This window comes from Pristiophorus japonicus, chromosome 2 (genome assembly GCF_044704955.1).
Source record: "Pristiophorus japonicus isolate sPriJap1 chromosome 2, sPriJap1.hap1, whole genome shotgun sequence".
NCBI classification, from domain to species: Eukaryota; Metazoa; Chordata; class Chondrichthyes; family Pristiophoridae; genus Pristiophorus; species Pristiophorus japonicus.
The window spans coordinates 33237049-33255090 of NC_091978.1; the positions used below are offsets into that span (position 1 = coordinate 33237049).

An 18042-nucleotide genomic window follows, 5' to 3' on the forward strand; every position below is an offset into this window, starting at 1 on the left:
GGCATGGGCAATGTTTTGTGTGTTTTTTTTTTAAGGTTCCTCCCCAAGCCTCTCTCGGAGCACACAGGGCCCGGCACTTTAGTTCGCGAGTTTCCCATTTTTGTGCCACAAAAAGTGTACAACGCCTCCCTTCGCACTGCGCCCCCTGACGCAGGGCCCAGATACCGAAACTTCCTTTACCAAAGGGCAAACTATTCCCGGCCGGTACTTTTCCCTCCCCCGCCTCCGTTTTTGCCCCGAAAACACAAAAGCCTAAAATGCAGCGCAGGGAGCTGGTGCATGGATGTCACTCTCCAATCCGTATGACAGAAGCTTTAAATATGAAAGCAAATTACAAAATGAAACTGCGGTAATTCAGTTCTATTTATTGAATAGTTGGACCCCACGTTATTTTCACTGATGTGCAATATTACATTTCTCAAATGTCACATTACATTTGACATTTGTCTGCCCAATTCCGTGACTGATTTGCACCCTTATGCACATTTTTTGCTGCATTCTCTTCACATAACAGAAAAATGCAATTCGACATGATAACAAAACCCCAGTATTAGGCAAAGTATAACATTATCAAATTAAAAGTCAATCAGCAGATCACAGTAACACAAGGGTTGTTAAATTAAATTAATTTTAGATACAAGTTTTAAGACATTGACAGTGTCACCTTCTTTCTCGCTCTACATTGCATTAACATTTACTTCACCAATTAGAATGGGTAACACAGAGGTTGCTAGTCATAAGAAAACATAAGAAATAGGAATAGGAGTAGGCCATTTGGCCCTCGAGCCTGCTCTGCCATTCAATAAGATCACGGCTGATCTGATCTTGGCCTTAACTGCACTTCCCTGCCTGCTCCTCATAACCCTTGACTCCCTTATCTCTCAAAAATCTGTCTATCTCCACCTTAAATATATTCAATGATATTCAGTCATATAGAACTTATACAAATACAACAAACTAAAGGTAGTCGATGGTTTCTTAGCTTGGGGGGGCGGGGGGAGATGAGAAAGAAGAAGAATGCCAATTTTACTGTAAAACTAAAGATGCCATTGAGCCTTTGCCTCTTCCATTCATTAGTAGAAAAGAGGCTCCTTTAGCCTCCACCCAGACAATGCAGGGGGTGAAACTGGCCTCCGCCAAGAGGTGCAAAATGGGCCGATCGCGAACTGACAGCCCGTTATACACCCTGCTCGATTGTCCTATCGGAAGTCAATGGGAATGAAAATCAGATGCAGTGTAATACGCTATCAGTCCTTTTTGTGCTATTGGCGGAGACCAATTTCACCCCCGCAGAGTTTATGTAAGAGTTTGAAATGTTTATAGTCAAGAAAAGGTTATGGGGAGGTGGTGGTTCAGAGAGGGAAAGAAAGAACTTGCATTTATATAGCGCCCTTCATGACCTCAGGACATCCCAAAGCGCTGTACAGCCAAGTGTAGTCACTGTCATAATGTAGGAAACCGCGACAGCCAGGTCCCACAGACAGCACTGTGATAATGAACAGATAATCTGTTTTAGTGACGTTGGTTGAAGGATAAATATTGGCGAGGGCAATAGGGGGAAGTAACACAAGAACGTGGAACAGGAGGAGGCCATTCAGCCCCTCAGTCCTATTCGGCCATTCCATTCGATCATGGGTGATCTGTATCTTAACTCTGTCCACCTCCTTAGTTTTGTACCCTTTCATAACCTTGCCTAACAAAAATCTATCACTCTCTGTTACAAAATTTTCAATTGAACCCCAGCCTCAACAGCTCTTTAGGAGATAGAGTTCCAGGGTCCCACCACCCTTTGTGTGAAGAAGTGCTTCCTGACATCACCCCTGAATGGCCTAGCTCTAATCTTCAGGTTATGCCCTCTTGTTCTGGACTCCCCCATCGGAGGAAATAGTTTTTCTCTAACTACCCCATCAACTCCTTTAATCATCTTAAACACCTCAATTAGTTCACCTCTTAATCTTCTATACCGAGGGAATACAAGCCAAGTATATGCCACCTGTCTTCATAATCTAACCCTTTCAACTCAGGTATCATTCTGGTGAATCTGCACTGCACCCCCATCTATCGTGAGGTGTGATGCCCAGAACTGAATGTAGTACAATGGGGTCTAACCAGAGTTTTATATAACTGTAACATAACTTCCACCCCTTGGTATTCCAGCCCGATGGAGATAAAGGTCAACAGTCCATTATCTTTTTAATTAGTTTTTGTACCTGCCCACTAGCTTGCAATGATTTCTGTATGCGGAATCCTAAATCGCTCTGTTGCTGCACAGTTCCTAGCTCCTCGCCATTTAGAACATAAACTAATCTACCTTAGGCCTAAAGTGGATGACCTCGCACTTTCCTGAACTGTATCTGCCACAGTTTTGCCCACTCATTTAATCTATCAATGTCCCCTTGCAAGTTTCTGCTCCCCATCGACACTATTTACTGTGTTCCTTCATTTAAGTCAGTCAGTTATTGATATAGTAAAAAGCTGAGGCCCCAGTACAAATCCCTGGGAGACACCACTCGTCACATCCTGCCAATTTGAGTGCATACCCATTATCCCTACTGCCTCGTTCTTCTTCAAAATAGTGCCTTGGGATCATTTACGTTTACCCGAGAGGACAGACAGGGCCTCAGTTTAATGTCTCATCCGACAGATGGCACCCCTGACAGTCCAGCACTCCCTCAGCACTGCACTGGAGTGTCAGCCTTGTGTCTCTGGAGTGGCACATGAACCCACAACCTTCTGACTCAGAGACAAGAGTGCTAGCCACTGAGCCACGGCTGACACCTGCAAGAGGGGGGGTTTTATTTAATGACTCTAGCATCTAAACGGCAAGACGTGGAGAAACACACAACGTTTGGCAGCGTATCTTCAGACAACTGCCATGTGGGGGACTTCCTCTCACCCTCAGCTCCACGGACAAGCAATTCAATCAACAGTTTCCAAACAGCTACCGCTGCTTTTGTTATGCCCCTCGTTTTATTAGAACGATAACTGAATACAGGAAGGCACTTACGATGAAGAAAATCAAAACGAGGTTAGAAGTGCATTGATTTAAAAACTAAAAAATAGTAGAGGAGTGTAAACATTAACATGACTAAAGCATTATCAGAATGTGTTAATTGTACGTTATACCCACATAAAAATGATTTGAACATACCCTTATTAAACAAGATTATAATATTCTACTTAAAGAAACGGTACATTGAAGATGCACTTTTAGTCCAGTCCGTACAAGATCTCACTAGTAAGTGGTTTGTTGGTTATTGAACTTCATGCCCTTTCCTTGGTAGAGGTCTTGATACATTTCCACGAGACGGGCCGCCTCTCGCTCACCAGAAAGCAAAGCACCATGGGTCGTTGAGTAGTACTTTCTGTGAGTGGCCTCCCCAGCAAATAAAATCTGCATCGGCTAATAGGAGCGAAAATACGTGTTACTAAACAATAGTTCTAATCTCTTTTTATTTTGCAAAATTCAAATAAAAGTTTCACCATTTCACCAGGCAACTCTAGACAAGTGAACATTTACTGTCTCCTTTTTCTAATGAAAGTTAGAGTGCATCTTCTCATTTTCCCGTTGTCAAATGGCTTAGGGAGACTGCCTCATGGGGTGGACTGTGCGGGGATGGGGCGGGGGGCAGGATAAGGAACCTCTCCTATTTGCATTCCTTCTAAGCAAGGAACAATATTGCTGTTGGTATGCTTAAGTCTACAATTAGTTTACCTGTTCTCCAGGGATGTGTGTATCTCGAAGGTAACAGGCTAGGGATGTACTTCATTAAGAGAGGATAAACAACTAGAATCATAGAATGGTTACAGCACAGAAGGAGGCCATTCGGCCCATCAAGCCCGTGCCGGCTCTCTGCAAGAGCACTTCAGCTAGTCCCACTCCCCTGCCCTTTCCCCATATCCCTCCAAATTTGTTTCCTCCAGGTACTTATCCAATTCCCTTTTGAAAGCCACGATTGAGTCTGCCTTCAGACAGTGAATTCCACATCCTAACCACTCGCTGCGTAAAATACATTTTCCTCAGGTCGCCTTTGGTTCTTTTGCCAATCACCTTAAATCTGTGTCCTCTGGTTCTCCACCCTTCCCCTAATGGGAACAGTTTCTCTCTATCTACTCTGTCCAGACCCTTCATGGTTTTGAACACCTCTATCAAATCTCCTCTCAACCTTCTCTGTTCTAAGGAGAACAATCCCAGCTTCTACATTTACAGTCTATTCATGCAACTGAAGTCCCTCATCCCTGGAATCATTCTCGTAAATGTTTTAAGCAGCCTCTCTCAGGCCTTCACAGCCTTCCAAACGTGCGGTGCCCAGAATTGGACACAATACTCCACTGGAGGCCGAACCAGTGTTTTATAAAGGTTTATCATAACTTCCTTGCTTTATAAAGGTATATCGTAACTTCCTTGCTTTTCCTACATTGAGAAACTTAGATTAAATGCCACACCCTCAATGTTGAAAAGATCAGCAGAGAGAAGACTAAGTAAGACAATCAAGATAGCACTTAAGTGATGACAATCATAAGTTTAAAAAATCTCTAGTCTGTAGGAGGAAGGCTGAGGATAGTAGGAATGTTGTAGAGGGAAAGGATGAATTAGTGTAGGAGACAATTCCATCAGGCTTGATTTCAACAGTGAGGATGAAGTGGGGAGCAAGGGCATATTTTGGAGTGAGTTATGATGATCTGGAATGCATTGCTTGAAAAAGGAGGGGGTGGAAGCAGATTCAAATCATAATTTTCAAAAGGTAATTGGATTTATACATGAAAAGGGATAAAACTGCAGGGCTGCGGGGAGAAAACAGGTGTAGTGGGACTATAGGTACAGCATTGAGAATCTGGAAGCTTCGGGACCGAGACCGTTCCGGATTCTGCATACCTCCGGACTTCGGAACGTCTTTCCGATGTCCCAAGTCTGGAAACGCCTGGGCCAAGTTAGGTAGGGGAGGGGAGGGTTGGTCGGGCAGCTGAGGTATTTGAGAGTTCGGTACTAGATGTATGGAAACGTCCACTCTTTCAATTCTTACTAAATACTAGCCCAAAACAGGTCAACTTTATTACATCCCAAACATGTAGCTCATTATTTCAGACTCTCTTACCAAATGTCCTTTTTCGATTATCCCCATTCTGGCAAAGTATCAGGTGAGTAAGCTTTATTTTCTTTATTAAAATGGAGCAGGTGGCGACTTTTGTTTTTTTTTCTGAATGTAGCTTGTGCTTTGAGGTAAGGGCGGGGTGGGGGGGGGGAGGGTGTCGGATTGCCGAGGTGGGGGGCCGAGGCAGGGAGGTCGGACAGCCGAGGTTGGTGGGGAGGGGGGGGGGGTCAGAGGTCGGGCAGCTGAGGTGGGGGGCCGAGGCGGGGTGGTCGTGCAGCCGAGGTTGGTGGGGAGGGGGGGGTCAGAGGTCGGGGGGCCGAGGGGGTCAGAGGTCGGACGGCCGCCCATGTCAAATAAAAAAGATTTTCCTTTTACAGCACGAGTTTCTTGTCTCACCCGCATTAATAGATGTAAAGGGTCAACAGGCCTTGTCTTACTTGAAGTCAGTCGTACCCGTGACTTCCAAACTGTGCTACTGCTCGTGTCCCACAGCATTCTGTTCTGCTACAATCTGTAGGCAGTTAAACTTCCAAGGTTGCTGCCACCTAATCAGCACTGCTTTATTTACCTCTCTGCTGCTATTTTTAGCCTCGTCGCTATCAGGTACTATGAGCCTTGGCCTTTCACTTTCGTTTGCTAAAAGCAACTTTCCAGAAAGGTTCTATGATCAAAGACAAAACTTTCCATTTTACATATGCAGCAAGTGTGTCGGCTATGTACAGTCACTATTGTGTGAGATCCCGTGAATATCTTGTTCCCTCGTGTGGACATCCCACTGACGGTAGGGCCTGGGGTATCAGAATTTGAGACCACCAAAGGTCAACAGTCGCCTCCCCCCCACCCCCCCCATAACCTTGTAAATATAGATGTGCTACTTACAGCTGCTTTTGTGCTTTTTGGATAAGGCAGTGGCTTTGCAAGTTTCTCGACATCTGCTCCGCTCGACCCAACTCGAGTGTAGGAGTAAGACCCGCGGATGTAAGGGTTGCTGCCCCATCCCGACCTCAGGATTCTCCGGGGTTTCGGAATGTCTGGATTGCCTGCGGGTAGAATTCCAAAAGAGTTCAACACATGCACGCCAAGGTACAGGTCGTTTGCCCTCCAAAATTTCGCCAACAGGCTCTTCGGTGAACAAGGCAAAAAAAAAAATAATCGATCCCACTTTGAAACGAGGCGATTTTGGCAATTGGCTCAGATCTGAGAGGAGTTGTGCAAGTGTCGGGAATAAAGCTTATAATCCGCACAAGTGAAAAAAGAATTTCAATGTACAAGAGTGGGCAATAAATGCCAGCCTTGCCAGCAACCTCCACATCCCGTGAACCAATAAAAAGCCATCAATGCTTCAACCTCTGACCATCTGCCAGTCCAAGGTACGTCACAAATAATGGGATTGAACAGTGCCATTAAGTTGTGCTTTTGCCACAATCTGTATTAGCTTTGGGTTTGGGTGTTCTTGAGGTGATAATGTACCAATTACAGATGGATAGATAGCCAAACATTGTAAATTTATTTACAAAATGGAACCTGAATAAACAGTTGAATACCAAAAAATCTTATGGAGCAGCTTTAAACTGTGGGAATGGTACATACTGTGCACAATGTGAACTGTTTGTGCACGTTTAAAAAGGCACCCAATGTGTCTGTGCAAGCCATTTATGCAATTTAGTTAACATGAAGCGGTTGTTTCTGGAATAACGACTAGAGTGCCCAATGTCACCACACAAGTTCCCACTTTGTGGTTGCCGCAGACTAAACGCACTGGTCCGGAGCTTCCATGTGATCTCCGCACAGACAACAGTGGAACCTGGGCGGAATTAAGTGAAGTGGGGCAAAAGATCGTGGAATTTTAAGCATATGAGAGTTACGCCCATAACCATTTTACGTTGGATTACACTGTTGGGTTCATGCTGATGAGTTTGAGTGGAAATTTTGGATCCAACTCCACTTCGGCAAATCCGGTGCAGTGCCCAGCGATTTCTCATGGTATTTTACTGATTGCGCCCCCTAGCAGAAACTCCAGGCCTGTGCGATTATTTGGCTCTCAGTTAACACACATTTAAAAAAAGAACTGGATGACGACCTGGTCCGGAAGAGAGCTGTGGAGTCCTACTATTGATATTGATAGTCAACTGTCCGCCATTTACACCCTATCTAGACTCATCTTTTGTTTCCTAACTTGTGCGATTACCATCTCAATTCTGCCCATCCTCCTCTTTTGGCTCTCAAATTTCTCCTGCCTTCCACCCTATCACCGACTTTCCCTTTTGTTCTTTCCTCCCCTCCCCCTTTCAGGGCCCTAGCACTTCCTTAAGAATCTGTAATATTTTGAATTATTGCCAGTTCTGACGAAGGGTCATCAACCCTTCACATCAATCGTTCACAATCTCGCCATCAATAGAAAACTGGTGAAATCTTACCCCCACAATGATTCCGGAGGTGCTGGGGCCATGGAAACATCATGCTCAGGCACCCAACCCAGCAAGGATGTACAAAGGAACATTACATCACTGGGCTCTTGTTCTGTGGATGGAGCAAGCCCCTGTGGCAGTAATGATACGGCTCAATATCATCTGTCGCTTGGGCCAGCTCCTCCGCTATTCAGCCCACTGAGGTGGTGAGATTGCAGCCCAAGAACTAGATGGCAGTGGTCTTAACTGTCGTATCCACCTCTGTGGCCCTAAAATGGTCACTCCAGCGAGGGGCTTGCTGTTCCACTTAGAAACTTAGAAAATAGGTGCAGGAGTAGGCCATTCGGTCCTTCGCGCCTGCACCGCCATTCAATATGATCATGGCCGATCATGCAACTTCAGACCCTACTCCTGCCTTCTCTCCATACCCCTTGATCCCTTTAGCCGTAAGGGCCACATCTAACTCCCTCAACTGGCCTCAACAACTTTCTGTGGTAGAGAATTCCACAGGTTCACAATTCTCTGAGTGAAGATGTTTCTCCTCATCTCGGTCCTAAATGGCTTATCGCTTATCCTTAGACTGTGATCCCTGGTTCTGGACTTCCCCAACATCGGGAACATTCTTCCTGCATCGGAACTGTCCAATCCCGTCAGAATTTTATATGTTTCTATGAGATCCCTTTCTCATTCTTCTAAATTCCAGTGAATACAAGCCTAGTCGATCCAGTCTTTCTTCATACGTCAGTCCTGTCATCCCGGGAATCAGTCTGGTGAACCTTCGCTGCACTCCCTCAATAGCAAGAATGTCCTTCCTCAGATTAGGAGACCAAAACTGTACACAATATTCAGGGTGTGGCCCCACCAAGGCCCTGTACAACTGTAGCAACACCTCCCTGCTCCTATACTCAAATCCTCTTGCTATGAAGGCCAACATGCTATTTGCCTTCTTCACCGCCTGCTGTACCTGCATGCCAACGTTCAATGACTGATGTACCATGACACCTAGTTCTCGTTGCACCTCTCCTTTTCCTAATCTGTCACCATTCAGATAATATTCTACCTTCCTGCTTTTGCCACCAAAGTGGATAACCTCACATTTATCTATATTATACTGCATCTGCCATGCATTTGCCCACTCACCCAACCTGTCCAAGTCACCCTGCAGCCTCTTAGCATCCTCCTCACAGCTCACACTGCCACCCAACTTAGTGTCATCTGCAAACTTGGAGATATTACATTCAATTCCTTTGTCTAAATCATTACTGTATATTGTAAATAGCTGGGGTCCCAGCACTGAACCTTGCAATACCCCACTGGTCACTGCCTGCCATTCTGAAAAGGACCCGTTTATCCCAACTCTCTGCTTCCTATCTGCCAACCCGTTCTCTATCCACATCAATACATTACCGCCAATACCATGTACCTTAATTTTGCACACTAATCTTTTGTGTGGGACCTTGTCAAAAGCCTTTTGAAAGTCCAAATACACCACAGCCACTGGTTCTTCCTTGTCCACTCTACTAGTTACATCCTCAAAAAATTCTATTAGATTTGCAAAGCATGATTTCCCTTTCATAAATCCATGCTGACTTGGACCGATCCTGTCACTGCTTTCAAAATGTGCTGCTATTACATCTTTAATAATTGATTCCAACATGTTCCCCACTACCGATATCAGGCTAATCAGTCTATAATTACCTGATTTCTCTCTCCCTCCTTTTTTAAACAGTGGGGTTACATTAGCTACCCTCCAGTCCATAGGAACTGATCCAGAGTCTATAGAATGTTGGAAAATGACCACCAATGCATCCACTATTTCTACTTCCTTAAGTACTCTGGAATGCAGCCTATCAGGCCCTGGGGATTGATCAGCCTTCAATTTCCCTAACACAATTTCCTGACTAATACGAATTTCCTTCAGTTCCTCCTTCTCGCTAGACCCTCGGTCCCCTAGTATTTCCGGAAGGTTATTTGCGTCTTCTTTAGTGAAGACAAAACCAAAGTGCTCCTGTTCACCAATTGCTCTGTGCCTCACCCTCTGTGTTGTCCTCAAGCTGACTAGCTAACTGGCCCCTGAGTTGGGTGTCTCTGTGCTGGTGTGTGGACAGGTGAGATACAGGGAGAGGGTGCTGCTGGTTGAGGAGGCTCCTGCAAAGAGAGAAAGACTTGGATTTACGTCGCTCCTTTCATGACCACTGGACGTCTCAAAGCTATTTACAGCCAATGAAGTACTGTTGTGCAGTGTAGTCACTGTTGTAATGTGGGAAACACAACTGACAATTTGCGCACAGCAAGCTCCCACAAACAGCAATGTGATAATGACCAGATAATCTGTTTTAGTGATGTTGATTGAGGGATAAATATTTGCCAGGACACCGGGGATAACTCCTCTCCTCTTCTCCGAAATAGTGCCATGGGATCTTTTACATCCAACTGAGAGAGCAGACAGGGCTTTGGTTTAACAACTCAACCAGAGCTCCTGAGAAGATACGAGAATGCAGCATGTAGTTGAGGCCAATTCACTAAATATATTCAAAAGGGAGTTAGATGAAGTCCTTACTACTCGGGGGATCAAGGGTTATGGCGAGAAAGCAGGAAGGGGGTACTGAAGTTTCATGTTCAGCCATGAACTCATTGAATGGCGGTGCAGGCTAGAAGGGCTGAATGGCCTGCTCCTGCACCTATTTTCTATGTTTCTATGTTTCTATGTGTCGGAAGTATCTTTGGTATTGCAAACTCCAGGCCGAGGATTTCCCTCCTGATTCCCCATCTCCAGCCAGCTCCAGAGTATCGTGGCACTGAAAGATCCAGAGACCAGGTCTGGAAGGATGAGGTCACTAATAGATGCTTCTCCAGTAACAGTAGCAGCCAGCTCCATTCTCCTGTAAGCTGTGAGGCAGCAATAGAACAGATGACATGAGCAGCGCCAGTTAACAAGACCTTGTGTGAAGGGCATCTGTGACGAGAAAGACGTGAATGCCTGCATGAGGTGCCTTGTTGCCTTGGCAACATGTACGAGTAGGGCTTGTTTGTGCTGGGTGTAGGACTGGTGTGCAAGGAAGGTGGTGAAGAGTGAATCCTTGAGGATATGGAACCTCGCTCTGGTAAGAGGGAGGGATTGTGAGGGAAGGCCTACGTAGTAGTTCAGTGATCCGGTGCGAGTCATTGGTAAAGAGCGCCAAGAGTATGTCAAGCCAGTGGCCTACCTTGCCCCTTCTGGTGAGAAGGTTACATTTCTTCCTACAGTGCAGCCAGGTGTACTTTGCAGTGCTGGTGACATTGACAAAGTCCCAGCACCTCCTGCCATGCTTTCCGGCCACTCTGGTTGGAACAGCTCCAATCTCCTCTCCTTTACTGCCCGTAACATCAGCTCAATGCTGCCAAAGCAGGGCCCCCTGCTTCCTCCAGGAAGTGGGTCCCGCCATTCTATACGGGCTGAGCAGCGGGAGCAGAGTCATAACATAAGAAATAGGAGCAGGAGGCGGCCATTTGGCCCCTCGAGCCTGCTCTACCATTCAACAAGATCATGGCTGATCTGATCATGGACTCAGTTCCACTTCCCTGCCCGCTTCCCATAACCCTTCATTTCCTTATCGTTCAAAACTCTGTCCATCTCCACCTTAAATATGTTCAATGACCCAGCCTCCACAGCTCTCTGGGTGAGAATTCCACAGATGTACGACTCAGAAGAAATTCTTCCTCATCTCAGTTCATAATGAGCGATCCCTTATTCTTAAACTACACCCTCTAGTTCTAGATTCCCCCACAAGGGGACCTGTCGAGCCCCCTCATTATCTTATATGTTTCAATAAGATCACCTCTCATTCTTCTAAACTCCAATGTGTATAGGCCCAACCTGCTCAACCTTTCCTCATAGTCTATGGGCGAAGGCACATAGAATGGGAACAAAGGGCAGCAAACTAAAGACACAGCAAACAGTCGAACACAATGCAGTCTGGAGTAAAGACAGAGCAAACCAGCTGCCACTGCTCAGACAGTCCACCATTGATTCAGGGTGCAGAGAATTATCCAGAGACACAGCCAGAAACACTTGCTCAGCTCACTGCATCAGCTGGCACACAGCAACATGTCCCTTTAAGCCAGTGGCAGCCTTTAAAGTCCCTCGTAAGGCATCATCCTTGGCTCAGTCGGTAGCACCTTTGCCTCGTCAGAAGGTCGTGGGTTCAAGTCCCACTCCAGGGACTGGAGCACATCATCTCAGCTGACACTCCAATGCAGAGCTGAGAGAGTGCTGTACTCTGAGCTGCCGTCTTTCGGATGAAATGTTAAACCGAGGTCCCGTCTGCTCTCTCAGTTAGATGTAAAAGATCCCATGGCGCTATTTCGAAGAAGAGCAGTGGCCTTCACTCTGGTGTCCTGGCCAATATTTATCCCTGAATTAACTTCACTAAAAAACAGATTATCTGGTCATTATCATGTTGCTGTTTGTGGGAGCTGGCTGTGTGCAAATATTCTTCTGCGTTTCCCACATTACAACAGTGACTACACTTCAAAAGTACTTCATTGGATGTAAAGTGCTTTGGGACCTCCTGAGGTCATGAAAGGCGCTATATAAATGTAAGTTCCGTCTTTCCTTTATATGCCTTTTCTCCCACTTGTGTGAATAGTAAATTGTGTGCCCCCTTACGTAGCCGGCGTATGCCCACCATGTGCACATTAGACCCCAGAGAAAATTGGGGGCACAAAGCTCAATCTCCTAGCAGAATGCATGTCCCATCCAAACTGTATTCGCGGACCATCCCATGAGGAGAAAGGTCCGCATAAAACGTAAAAGTGGGGGACAAGTGGCCATATGTGACAAGTAACCACAATAGAACACCACAGTTAACACCAGAAAAAGTGGAAAGGCCCAACAAGATCAACAACACATCGGTGGAGATTGTCTTGGAGTGCATCCAAAAAGGAGGATAAAGGGAATAGAGAACAGAACACCAATGTGTACAACGCCCCCACAGATACCACAATACCTCCACTGAACTTTAACAAGCCATGGCTCTGACTTGACAACAGAATGTGTTCACTTGAAATCCAATGAAGAACTAGCCGAATTGCATCACATGACTAAGTTAAATCATGCCAAGTTTTATTTCCTTCAAGGAACATAAAAACATGCCAAAGGGCACTCAAAAAAACAAAGTTTCCTCTTATTAATACCAAATCCTAGCTGCTAAAGTAACTTTCTCCAGAATAAACTTTTACCAATGTTGTTTTTTCAGGAGGGAGAGAAGAATGTTACAATGCTGAAATTGACAGAAAAGGCTGGAAGCATACACGACTCAGTTGCTAGTGTGCTCGTCTGAGGCAGAAGGTTGTGGGTTCATTGTCTCACTCGAGAGACTTCAGCGCAAAAATCAAGGCTGACACTCCAGGGTAGTACTGAGGGAGTGCCGCACTGCCGGAGGTGATGTCTTTCGGATGAAAGATTTGCTTTCTCAGGCGGATGTAAAAGGTCCCATGGCACTATTTCGAAGAAGAGCAGGGGAGTTATCCCTCGTGTCCTGGCCAATATGTGTCCCTCAATCAACATCACTAAAACAGATTGCTGTTTGTGGGAGTTTGCTGTGCACAATTTGGCTGCCATGTTTCCCAACTACAGCAGTGACCACACTTCAAAAAAGTATCTCATTGGCTGTAAAGCACTTTTGGGGATGTGCTGAGGTCATGAAAGGTGCTAATTGAATGCAAGTCTTTCTTTTCTTGCCCTTTCTCTTTTAAACCTTATTGTCCGTTGCCAGCAGTTTCCCTTTCCTTTTTAGCTCTTCTTTTCAGTTAAATTCTAGATCCTACTATTACAACCCCCCACTTGTTGATGTGCCTTGGGAGCTCTCTTTCCCTGCATTCAAAGGCATTCTGCGATTACTTGTTGCTGTTCACCCATGGTACACATTGACAAGATGAACTCGAGCACAGCTGCTTTAAAAAAGGGAGCCAAGATCAGCTCAAAGTCTTGTCAATTTTTCTCAACATTTCAGTAGATACTTGAGACAACAAACCATAGTTACAGTACAGAGATGTCCTGCTTAACATGAGAGTGTAATCAGTGACCCCAGTAACAAATCAATGGAAGAAGCTCAAAAACTATATTTTATGATGATGCTTCAGGTCTTCTTTCTTAACTCTCCTACTATTCCTTTGTATCTTCTTTCCTCTGCAAAGCACCTTTAACTACATCAACGGTGCCTTTTAAATGCAAACACGTCATTATTGTCCTAACTCGCGCCAAGTCCTGCTCACCCATCAACCCTGTGCTCGCTGACCTACGTTGGCTTCCGGTTAAGCAGCGCCTCGATTTCAAAATTCTCATCCTTATTTTCAAATCCCTCCATGGCCTCACCCCTCCCTATCTCTAATCTCCTCCAGCCCCCCCCCACCCCGGGATGTCTGCGCTCCTCTAACTCTGCCCACCTGAGCATCCCTGATTTTAATCGCTCAACCATTGGTGGCTGTGCCTTCTGTTGCCAAAACTCTTTCCTCCTTCAAGGCACTCCTTAAAACATACCTCTCACCTGCGCTAATTTCTACTTATGTGGCTCGGTGTTAAATTTTTATTGCAAAGTACTCCTGTGAAGCGCCTTGGGACATTTCACTACGTTAAAGGCGCTATATAAATATGAGTTGTTGTTATTGTTGAACCGATTCAGGGGATCCTATTGATAACATTTTGGGGCAAGAAGCTATTTGGTGGGAAATCAAACTCATTTCCATTACTGAAGTGACTATCCACAGGCACAACCCTCGATGCCTGCTTTCCCAGAGATCCTGGTCCAACGAGTATACAAAGCCAACTGAGTCACATTGATAAGCCATGTTCCAGAAGTTGCTAACATACTTAGGAACACAGTAACAGGAGGAGTGGATCATTTGGCCCCTCGAGCCTGTTCCACCTGAACTTGAAGGGTTACTTTTACTGCAGAGAGAGAGAGAGAGAGAGAGAGGAGAGAGAGAGAGAGAGAGAGGACGAGAGCGACACGTCCTTGCCTAATTTGCCGCTGTGGTACAGTGGGTAGCACACTCGCCTCTTAATCGGAAGGTTGTGGGTTCCAGTCCTACTCCAGGGACTCGAGAACAAGAAAATCTAGGCTGACAGTCCAGTGCAGTGCTGAGGGAGTGCTGCACTGTCGGAGTTGCCATCTTTTGGATGAGACGTTAAAACGAGGCCCCGTCTGCTCTCTCATGATCCCATGGCACTAGTTTGAAGAAGAGCGGGGGAGTTCTCCCCGGTGTCTTGGCCAATATTTATCCCTCAATCAACATCACTAAAAACAGATTATCTGGTCATTATCACAGTGCTGTTTGTGGGAGCTTGCTGTGCGCAAATTGGCTGCCGCGCTTCCCACATTGCAACAGTGACTACAGTTCCAAAAGTACTTCATTGGCCGTAAAGCGTCTCGAGACGTCCAGTGGTCACGAAAGGCGCGAGAGCAATGCAAGTCTTTCTTTTAATTTAATCTCAGAACTCGTCAACACTCAGTAGATTGCACATGGATTGAGGAAAAATGGTTCCTCCACCAAGAATCCCTGTACAGAATGGAGTGAAACGGGAAGCAGGTGGTAGAGTGTGATTCCATACAAGTCTCCTAAATGACGACTTGCACTGCTGCAGAGGCACCCGCGAATAGACCACAGAAAGAACGTTAATAACCTGTAAATCTTCGCAGCAGTTCCGTGCAAGTCTCGGCCACCGTCTCATCGTCGTATCGTTCCATGATAATGGCTTCCTCGCCACAGATCCAGCCGCTCAGCACGTGGCCATAGCGCTCGGGCGGGTACAGCACGTCGAAGCTGCAGATCTTCTTGTACCACAGGTCCTCCGGGTAGGCCAGGCTGTCGCTCTCCGCGTCGTCCTCCCACACAAATTGGATGCTGTTGCACTCGGGGCTCCAGAAGGGCTCCTCGAACTCCAGGAAGATCTTGTCCGTGGTGCCGATGCCCAGCATCTGGATGGCCAAGACCTTCTCCTCGGGCAGGTGTGGGTGAAACATGGTCTCGTGGTACTTCTTCAGCACGCCCAGGGACATGGTGATGATCACGTGATCGGCCGGGATGAACTCACAGTCCTCGCACTCCACGTACACCCGATAGCCCTCCTCCTCCTCCTCCTGGCCGTCCAGGTTGTGGCTCGGGAACGAGCTGTTGATAAAGTGGATTTCCTTGCTGACCGAGTGGTTCCAGTGAATGCACTTCACCGCCTTGTTCAGCTGGATCACCGACTTGGGAATGCCGCGCGCCAGGATCTCCACTACGTTAATGAAGCCGCTGGGAATGACATGGTGGGCACCGGGGATCTCTGTCCACTCGCCAAACTCGCTAAGGGACACTTCATCCATGCTGTGGCAACTGCTCTCACAGCTTTCAACCTGCCAACAGGAAGGAGAAAGGATTAAAAAAAAAAGGGGGCAAAGTCCTGCCCTGCCCCAACCCGAACGCTCAGAGTCAGATCGCCGCGATTCCAACCGACGCGAGAAAGTGCGGAACGGGAGATGGCCCTCCGAGCTACCCTCGTCACTGACCGTACAGAATCTACCCCGGTCATGCACTCGGGCTCTCCCCCCACCCTTCAATCTTCTGCCTGACGGATCTGCATCAACACTCCTCAATCCACAACATTAATCAAACAAAACGGCAGAATATTCAGCCATCTTCATTCCATTATACAAACTTGAGCCGCTGTCCTTTGCCTCGCAACCCACCCCCCCACCGGCCACCCCAGCACCCTCACCCCCCCACCCACAGTACAGGAACCAGTGGAGTATTGGATTATCTCTGTCTGGAGCTGTCTTTGGACGGCACAGACACGATGGGGCGAATGGCCTACTTCTATACCGTAAACATCTATGGTTCTAAGGGCCCAAGTTTCCACAAGAAAAAAAACGGGCGCCCCTCCGAGCTGAGCGCCCGTTTTTCGCGCCTAAAAAAATCCTCGGTATTCTCCACCTACTTACAGGTACAGGTCCTCTGGCCCTCGGCGCAGCCAGCACGAGCTGTGGGGGGGGGGGGGGGGCGGAGCCAGGTCCCTGCGCTGAAAACAGTGCCAGGACCTCTGCACATGCGCGCTACAGTCGGCACGCAAGTGCAGTAGCTCCAGGCGCCGAACTGTGTGGGAGGGGCCCGAAGAACGCAGCCCCTAGCCCTGGCTGAATGGCCTCACTGGGGCTGCGTGAATAAGGCTCCTCCCACGGCCAGCTCCTGCTCCCCGCCTCCGACAAGACCCGACACCCGCTCCACCCGCTCCACCACCCCCCCCCCCCCGCCGACCAGACCCGACCCGACACCCGCTCCCCCCGCCCCCCCACTCCCGGACTGGATCCGATCTCTCTCTCTCCCTCCCTCTCTCGCTCAGCGGCACAAATGGCTGCAGAATTCTCCCTGGCTGAAGCACTTTCACACAGGTAGGAAGATGGTTTATTTAATCTTTTCTTGGCTTATAAATGTTTATTCAGGTTGGATTTATTTGTATAATATTTGTAGAAGTATAAATAAGGATTTATTGTAGAATTTAATGAGTTCCCTTCCCCCCCACCCACCTCGTTCTGTAACCTGCGCCTGATTTTTTAATGCGTAGAACAGGTTTTTTCAGTTCTACAAAAATCTTCACTGGCTCCATTCTACTTTAGTTTGGAGTATATTTTCACTGTGGAAACTTTCAAAGCAGGTGTCAGTGGCCGGACACGCTCCCTTTTGAAGAAAAAATTCTGTTCTAAACTAGAACTGTTCTACCTGACTAGAACTGCAGAAAAAAATATGTGGAGAATTGCGATTTCTAAAATAGTCCGTTCTCCACCAGTTGCTCCTAAAAATCAGGCGCGAATCATGTGGCAACTTGGGCCCTGTGACTCTATGATTCTACCCCTCTCCATGTAATGCATCAAGCCTCAAATGTTTTTGCTGGCAGTCTATTCCACATAATCACTACGTGGCGGTTTTCGTTAGAACAGAGGAGATTACAGGGTGATTTCATGGATGTATTTAAAATGATGAAGGGATGGGTCAGATGAAATAGAAACAGACTGGGCCGAAAATTGCGGCCTCTCTGGGTGCGTGCAATGTGCACACGCACCCGAAGAGGCCTTGCAAAAGCCAGTTCTCGGGATGCAATGAGCATGTGCCGAGAACCAGCTTTTGCAATCTGTCACAATTTGTTTTGACAGATCGCACGCATCCCCGCAGGAAGGACATCCCCGCAGCAGCGATTAGGCTATTTGCCCAACTCTTGCCCAGCGAATGACCTTCAAACTCTTACATCTGGCGTATAGCTTACTTTTACCAGCTTAAGAGTTTTAAAACATAGGAAAATTAAATGTAATCATTCAGTTTTATATTAGTTTTATATTAGTCTATTAAGGCAAGTTTATTTTTAACCCTATTAAGACACATTAAAAAAAAATTCCCAAAAATATTTTCTTTTCCAAAACATTTAATTTCAATTCATGTTAAATACGTGGAGTGTTTTTTCAATTTATTGTGTTGTGTTTCTTGTTTAGAGGGTATTCTCATTGATGGTAATGGGAGCCCGTAAAATC

The 18042-nt window shown here is 46.6% G+C and overlaps 1 protein-coding gene across 1 annotated transcript in view; it reads right to left on the reverse strand.

The window, feature by feature from the left end:
• Positions 1-345: 345 nt before the first annotated feature.
• The window catches only part of smox (spermine oxidase), a 47798-nt gene continuing 30101 nt past the window's right edge, over positions 346-18042 (reverse strand). The window contains exons 5-7 of the mRNA XM_070866822.1: positions 15165-15879; positions 5973-6133; positions 346-3403 (exon numbers count right to left, since the gene is read on the reverse strand). Of these exons, the coding sequence (XP_070722923.1) occupies positions 3236-3403; positions 5973-6133; positions 15165-15879 (1044 nt within the window). The 3' untranslated portion in view covers positions 346-3235. The remainder of the gene's footprint in view (positions 3404-5972; positions 6134-15164; positions 15880-18042) is intronic.